Genomic DNA, 8,298 nt, shown 5'->3' with positions numbered 1-8,298 from the left:
AGCAATTATTTGACATTTGTGCATTTCTCCCAGTAAATAGGGGAGTTTCTGTGTGTCTGATATTAATTCGAATTCGGTGTATATTTGGAAAATGTGTTTTTGTCTTAGTATTTTATATTTAGGGCATGAGGTTAGAAAGTGCAGCTTGGTCTCTACCTGTCCTGTGTCACACTGGGAGCAGAGTCTCTCCTCTTGTGGTAGCCAGCTCTGTCTGTGGTGACCCTTTTCTATGGCCAGGCTGTGTTCACTCAGTCTGTATGTTGTCAGCATTTTTCTTAGTTTAGGACATTTTATTGTGCTCAGGTAATTTGCCAGTGTGAATTCTCTTTTTAGGGTCAGATAACATTGGAATTTACTTTGTGTTTTGGTCGTTTTTTCCAGTATTCAATATATTTTTCTTTTTGCTTGTTGATAATTTGGTTTGGTCTGCTTGAGTTGGTGTTGCTGTCCTGAGGCTGCTGGGGACTTGTTAATGCAGAATCAGAAGCAGAGTATTCTTCTCTATAGTGTGGTTTTAAAGCTCTTGCAGGTTGTCACCTCTCCTATAAAATATGCAGTTATCTCATCCAAGGAATCCTAAAATATTTGGCTTGTGCTGCATATCAGTGTTCAGTCTAGAGTGAGTTTGTGCTTTGTAGTGTTGCCCTGACTGTTGCCTGTCAGAGTGGCTTCAGTCAGTGCATTGATCCTTTGTAATTCACAGTTTTGTTGTAGAGAACAAAGTGTTGGACATTCTTAATTGAGACCTCACTGTCTGTGTTTGCAGAATAACTGCTAGTTTGTTTGCCGTTTTTTGTAAGCTTATGGGTGCTGACCTACTTTTGTTATTTTGTTCTCTAGTGTACCACCAGTGTATTTTGAGCCCAGAGCTATTTAACTGTCTTTGGATAAGACCCTTTTGTTCTATTATTTAGCGTGTGTTTGTCAGCACCTGTGTAGCCCTTCTTTTGTTGCATTTTTTGTTCAAACGTTCACTTGAAATTTAAACACATTTTTGCCTAGCGGAACTGTTCCAGTTGTCATTTCCATCTGATTATCAGTCCATCTTATGTTACATCTCTCCATAATGAGCTGGGTAGTAATAGCTTCAGACGAAGTAAAAGTCTTCACTTGTTTAACCCCTTTATAGTTAGCCACAGTTGTTATACAGCAATATTAATTTGCTTGCACATACGAAGAATCAAAATCCTAATTTGGGATTATATCATCACTATGATGACTTAAGTTTCTTTAAGAAACTCAAGCTTGCTTGTCTTCTAGACAGATTTCTCAAACTAGGGTTGACCATTGTGCATACACAAAAATGTCAGGGTGTTCAGAATAAAACCTTTATTAATAATGACAGAACATACAAATACTTACATAATAAAACACTACAATGGTTTGATTACTAATCCATTTTAAGCATACAGTATCATACAAAAGCAATGTACAAATCATTCCAAACCACTCATGAATCCATGATTTTCTTTAGAGTCCTTTAAGTTTGCTGTGAACACACGAGAACACAACTGATTAGTACAAATATTAGTGATGGTTGAAACTAGTTATCTGTAGTGAATGATGTGGAGAGAATAGTGAAACTTCAAGAAAGCATCTCACCTGTCTTCAACAGTTCTGTTGGATGGGTAGTACACCTTAAATGTGAAGCCACTTCTTGGGAATGAGCCCTGTATAAATAAATTATTGACAAAATTAATTAATAAAAATAAATTATATTAGAAACAAATGCAGGTCCACTTTGAGACAAGACCATTATTTAACTTTCAAAGACCAGATGGAAAAATACTTATTCAAGGATAATTTTTTACGGCCCTTGCTTGGGTTTCTTCTCTTTCTCACCGGGTTGACACAGAGGCAGTCTGTGTTTGTGATGCTGAAGGGGTCATATTTGTCTGCGAAGATGACGACATCAGGGACCGGGTAGACACGCAGGGAGTAGTCGTACGCCCAGAACACAGGACTTACATACAGAGGCAGTGGAGTCAAGTGACCCTGGGATAGGATGGTCTTAACAAACTGGGGAGAGCAGGAGCGAAAGACACGATTAGTTATTTACAAAAATAAGACATTTCACATTTTGTTCTGTCAGAAATGACCAACATAACTGAAAACAACTTACTACTTAAGGAGCACTTAAAGTAGAAAGAATGACTAACACTTAAAATACTATGTACAAAAGGTAAATAAAACATCAGACAACACAATTACTACTATCTCAACGTCTGCTGACATACATTTCACTCAAATATTATGGTGCGTTCCATTTGACATGGGAAGTCGGAATTTCCAAGTTCAAAGTCGGAAATTTCAAAAGGAATGCCCCCTTAGGTCGGATTTCCGACTTGGAAAGTTGGGAGAATTGCACTACCCTGACTTTGTGATCCAAGATGGCTGCTGAGTATGAACAGTTAGTGAAAGCTGTAGTTAATATTGTTTTAGCACTTCTGTGTACTAGTGTCTCATATACATTTTCGACACAAAGTGCTGTCCAACTGCTGTCTGTGGAAATACTGCTATAGTGTTTAATATGAGTAAATACCACGCAATGCCTTTTTTTTTTTTTTTTTTTTTTAAATCAGCCGGCAAAACAATAGCTAACCTGGCTAGTTGTAAACAACGGCTGGCCGAGTGAGGTTTTCTGACTTGTTAACTGGAACGCCATCAACTTGGGTGTGACGTTATTCCCAGCTCCAACCTCCGAGGTAAATGGAACGCACTATTAGGTAAAGGTTTGTTCAGAGAAGATAAAACCCACATGGTTTGGAATGTCAAGCTTGTTGTTGGGCAATCGAAAGCAGTTCCTGCACATCTTGTTGACCAGGTCTTCCCTGATAATGACGATCTCCTGGCTGCAGTACTGAATCCTGAAAAGAAAAACACAGCAGGTCACTTTTAGTTTCTAGGTAAAAAATGTCATGATAACGGCTTACAAACCAAACTTGTGTACACCAAAACCCTGAACACAATACTTAAAGATTTTGACATTAAATAAAAGCCTCAAATGTTTTACCTGCATGGGTTAGTAGTGAACACTGAAAATGGCACCCTCTGTCTGAACTCCTCCGTGATGTGATCTGCCAAGGGAGGCCTAAGAGGAACATATTTATCTACATTTGCATCCAAACCACTAAACAAAACTCACATAATGCTGTTAAAAAGCAGATGTCTGAAGGTTTACCTTGGCAGGATGGTGCCTGGGCCAGGGTCTTCAGGGCCAGGAACAAACACAAAGCGACTACTGCAGGTGTGTGGTGAACATGTTCAAATCAAACACATTGAAACTTGAATATATAAAAAAAGAGCAGAGCAAACAGTAACAATTCCATCGGATCCTACCTGCTGTGAATGCTGGGATATGCACATATAGCATCAGCAAGAGCCTTCAATGACTCTAAAGAGACAAAAATGAATTAGCTTCTGAAATGCTCAAGTCTATTTATCCATATATTACACACAGGGGTCTTAAAATCTACAGTAGGTTATCACTGACGAGTACTCAAAAGTCTCACCTTTGAGTGATTTGATCTGTGTTTTTCCATACGGTGCAGAAGAGAAGTTACCACACAAAATGAAACAGGTGGGAGGCATCGAAGCATAGCCTGTTTAGAAGAAGAAAAAAACGTATAGCTAAATGTGATAGCTGCCCTCTAAAGTGCAGATTCTTGACCTGTAAAGTCTAAGACTATGATGCAATACTGGACCTGAGAACATGAGGTTGAGCTTTTCCATCACTTCAACATCATCCAGCCACACATCAGAAACAACTACAAACATGGCATCCTCATTCTCCTCCTCCAGCTGCTTCAGTTTGGCTGAAGCTTTCACCGAAGTGGTGGATGGACCACCAAAGAAGTTTATGTTGCCGTAGTATGCCCTGGCAATAAAGCAAGGGAACATAGTGAGGGTGCAGGAAGAGTGTCTATGGAGCTCACAGAATAATACAGGATTCACTTTAAGATACTGAAAACCTCAACAAAATATAGTGGTGCCTGTGGACCTCGTCAGTGACTCACTGTTGTTTTAAATGAAGCTGTGTCCTTTATAAACTACATTTTTACAAGAGGCAAGTATCTTGTAAAAGATAACTTAATGCTAAACTTAAACCTCAAATATTTATAAATTAGTATATCATGTAGTTTACTTCATCACTTAAGAATATTTGGCAATGATATTTTCACTGCATTGCAAAAACAAGGTAAAATGCCTTCACAGATGACACCAAATTCTGCTTCACCTTTGCTGTAATTTCAGCATGTGAAAAGCTACACACTTACCCCAATATCTAACGTCAGGCTGCACATGCCACTACATCGACAGCTCAGTACTTAAACTTGCAATGAAAGTTTATCTGAACTCTTTTCCTCCAATCCACTGACCTTGTGGCTGATGACAACTCTGTTGGTGGAAACCCGAAGCCATTGATGTGAAAAACTGAGTCCTCGTACCAACCTAAAGGACAAAACTTTACTTTTCATAATGTATGTAATGTATTACTTTTTAATGTTGTAGTCTTGTTTTCATTTCCTTTACTTTTATCTTACCCTCTGCCAGTACAAAGCAGGATTCTGTATACAGGCCATTATGAAACTGGTGAGAACCCAGTTAAGGAATATATACATTTTAAAATAAACTAAAATATTACATATTATAAAGTCATTTTTGTCCAACAAACATCTGAAAGGATATTGCTTTGGACATGTCCAGCTGTACTGTTCCACTCGGGTCTTCCAGGTAAAATTTACCCTTTAAAAGAAGATGAAGAAATCTTTCAGAAACTAGATGGAAATATACATTGTACAGGAAAACAGACCTCTAAGAACTTGGGGCATGGAATATCATTAACTCGCCTCTTTCAGCTGTGTGACCATCCCCAGTACAATCACCTCTCCCAGTTTAGCTGTGCTACCAAGCAGTGCTTCAATTGTCTTGAGCTAGAGAAGACAAATCACAAAAAAGAAGAAAGTTACAAAAACTGTCAAATGCAAAACAGTACGATGTGTTATATTTTCCAACTATCAAAGCAGCTAAATACTGATGAGTGTAATGGCTCAAGAAAAATAAATACCTTGGTGGTCATTATAGTGGTTCAAAATTTGTTACCTGAAATTTGTTTTGACCCTCTTCAACAGCAGCTCCTATTGCAGGCGGGGTGAAGAGCTCATGCCGATGTGTACGCTACAAAAAACATGTCTGTATAAATACGACATGCAAGCTACACATACTGGAAAAAGCAGCAAAGTGTGGGTCAATTCCCCAGTCTGGATAATGAATAGAGCTCACTAACTTGCTGTAAGATAGTGTAGCGCTCCCTGAAGAGTTCAGCTTTGTCTTTGGCCAAACCACACAGACTGGAGGCTGGATGGCTCGTCATACTAATGCTGGAGGGAAGAAAAGCCAAAATGAAAACTTTAAAAATGTCGCCTGCAAGCCGCAGTAGACCAAACGGTCTGCAGTACATTAAGCATACACACTTGGCCTAACACAAGCAGCAAAAATCACGAAGGAGAAAGAAACTGTCCCCTTTACTCACGGAACAAATTTCTTCTGCTCCACACTGTAAATGTATCTGGGCACATCAAAGGCTCCAATGATGTTGAAAACATTATCGCTGGAAGAAAGTTAAACTGTTATTTTTAAGATGTTCTACAGGGAAAAAAAAGCTGATAATGCTGCAACATCTACTTGAATATGATATAAAATGGCCAATTTGAATTTGCATTATTACAATATAGCAAGGACATAACTAAATAACCTACCCTACACATTAAGATCTCAGTCTTAGTTTCTTATTCAATTTCTACACGTTTCAACTGTTAAGTTTGTTTTTAAAAAAAAAAAAGCTCAATTGATATTAATGATGTCTCATTTAACTACATAACATGCATCATGATTAAACATCATTACAAATATTTATTCAACTCAAAAGATTAACTTGGGTGCACCTTAAAACTAACATGGAAATGGGCTGGTGACAGAAAAGGATTTAATTATTTTACTAATTTATCAGTACAATTAAATAAAACACATAAACACTTACATGGTTTCATCACAAGACTGACTGCAATCCTGTACAGCACTTTCCACCACAGACAGCTCTATCATGCTAGAGGACACTGTTGGAAAACACAAACATTACACATTAAGTGCTGCACACAGCACTGCACTAAACACACTGTGATATGTGGTGACTGGTAGTGCTGTACTTACATGGTTGCTTTTCCACTGCATCCAGGACCCTTTCAATAACATCATCCAGTTCAGAAGGATCGACAGACTCCAGCACCTCCACAAGATATTTGCTGGCTTCACTGTAGCACAAAACAAGAAAACATGCATATGTTGTTGTTTCTTCCTTTTGACTGCTGCTAGAAAACTACAAAATGCCAATTATCAACAGCAGAATGTGTTGGTGCTTGCTTCAATTTAAAAATTTCACTGGAAACATTTGAAACTTCTCAATGAATTTCTTAATTTCTTGGGGCTTTATAAACAATATAAACAGGTTAACCAAGGAGGGTTAAATCAAGGCCAACTGGACATGTTGCCCTTGATTTAACCCTCCTTGTTTGACTGAAAATCTTTACAGACATAAGGGTTGAATTGTTTCAAGCATTTTTTGCTTGTTAAATGGAGATAGTAGATAATAGTTGCAAATTAATCTAAAGCACTTTAGGAGTTGAAATGTAAGTTTAAGTTTAATCACTGAACGGTGAAGTATGAGAAAAGTTTAGCTTAATTCCTGCAATCAGGTGATGTGTTAAACTAAAAGTGTTAATCCTAGCCTAGTTAATCTAAGAAAAGAATGCTAGAATAAAAACAATTCAAATATCAGTTCAATTGTAACTGCAGAGAACTGTTAGATTATCAGTTCAAGTTAAGCAATAAAAGGCACCAAGGCATTCAGTACAATCAATCATAGTCTGGTATACAATTAAGCAGAAAGCACCGCGTCCAGTGTATCGAGGTGAGACATAACGTTATTGTGTTAGCGCTCTTGCCGTCAGTAAGTAACATTAGCAAAAGCATGTACAATACAATTTGTAATACCATTTACAAAACAGTACATACGGTCGTAGTATAAGTCCCCGCATCTTGAAGCCACCGGACACTTTTGTCTTTATTTTGCGAACAACATCCATAGTTGTTAACGTTACTGTTCAGCTCAATTCTTGGCGCTAAATGTCCATTTCCGCATGTGTTGCATCACTTCCGTTGGTGAATCCCGCCCTCCTCCTTTCAGGCTATTGTTGATATGTGTTTTTTTTGTTTGTTTGTTTCTTTTTAACGCCCTAGCACCATATTTCCTGGTTTTATTCATATAGGTGCATACATGTTACTGTATTTTGAATTTATGATTGCTAAATTTCGTATTTTTATTAGTATAATTTAAAAAATTTCAGCAGGCAACTGTGGTCATTTAAAGGGATTTTATTGTGATAATTCAAGAGGACCGGAAGTTGTTAGAACATCTTTTCTCTTTGACTCCACAGGTAGGATGCGTGGATGGCCGAGTACTGTACTGTATCCGATTGTATCCCGTATCCCGTGAGTATATTTTAAAGAGTTGTAAAAAATCTATTTAGTCGTGTTTTGGATTTTTTGGTGAGTTTTGGTTTTCAAACATGTCATGTCCTAAACATATTTAAACATATAAACTGCCGTGCAATAAATCCAACCTTAATGACGGTTATAATGTTCAGTTTTCGTTGAAACTCTTTTAGAGAGGAATTGACTCAGCTGTATGATCGTTGATGATTTTTTGCAGTACTGTTGTTTTAGACTGCTTTAGTTTTAAATAGGTGTACCTAATAAACTGGCAACAGATTTCAGTGACAGGTTCAAGACTTATTACATATTTTCATAGTAACAAACAAGTTGTATCAGTTGCTGGAGAAGACATCTTGCCGCACCCAGTGATGAGATCTGGATATATAACTTAAAACAAAGTGTATGGTAAGAATATTGAATACGTTTAAATGCAAAATAGTATGACATGTGTGCAGAATGGAATGACAAAATGTTCTGTTGGAAATTGCCGCTTTCAGTGAAGACAGCTGAAAAGAAACTCCCCATGCAGATAAACAATAATGTTATGGTTAATATTGATCAAGGTTTGTATGGGATTTTACCTCAAACCTAACCACAATTACAGGCACACCTACTGTGACTCTGTGTAACTCAACATCAGAATGTATATGTATGTAGTGGCAATTAATAGATAGGACATTATAACATATATAATAATATTCATGAATAACGACAAACAATATAACACTGAGACTGTGAAAAAGTCAC

At 37.5% G+C, this 8,298-nt stretch overlaps 1 protein-coding gene across 1 annotated transcript; it reads right to left on the bottom strand.

Annotated features, from left to right (window-relative positions):
- Positions 1–1,306: 1,306 nt before the first annotated feature.
- Positions 1,307–7,211, bottom strand: pole2 (polymerase (DNA directed), epsilon 2). Its single transcript, XM_038728664.1, has 19 exons — positions 7,072–7,211; positions 6,211–6,311; positions 6,041–6,116; positions 5,534–5,611; positions 5,288–5,381; positions 5,104–5,178; positions 4,851–4,934; positions 4,690–4,746; positions 4,545–4,593; positions 4,380–4,452; positions 3,705–3,877; positions 3,513–3,602; positions 3,340–3,394; positions 3,182–3,241; positions 3,014–3,091; positions 2,759–2,867; positions 1,843–2,019; positions 1,603–1,670; positions 1,307–1,489 (listed from the first exon to the last, which is right to left on the bottom strand). Exons 1-19 carry the CDS (start codon positions 7,140–7,142, stop codon positions 1,471–1,473), a joined length of 1,587 nt encoding a protein of 528 aa, XP_038584592.1. The 5' UTR covers positions 7,143–7,211; the 3' UTR covers positions 1,307–1,470.
- Positions 7,212–8,298: the final 1,087 nt, after the last annotated feature.

This window comes from Micropterus salmoides, unplaced genomic scaffold (assembly GCF_014851395.1).
Source record: "Micropterus salmoides isolate LMB-PRFRI ecotype aquatic unplaced genomic scaffold, ASM1485139v1 Ms_hic_scaffold_19, whole genome shotgun sequence".
NCBI lineage: Eukaryota > Metazoa > Chordata > Actinopteri > Centrarchiformes > Centrarchidae > Micropterus > Micropterus salmoides.
The sequence above is the reverse complement of the archived record's forward strand: the minus strand, read 5'-3'. Positions and strand labels throughout refer to the sequence as shown.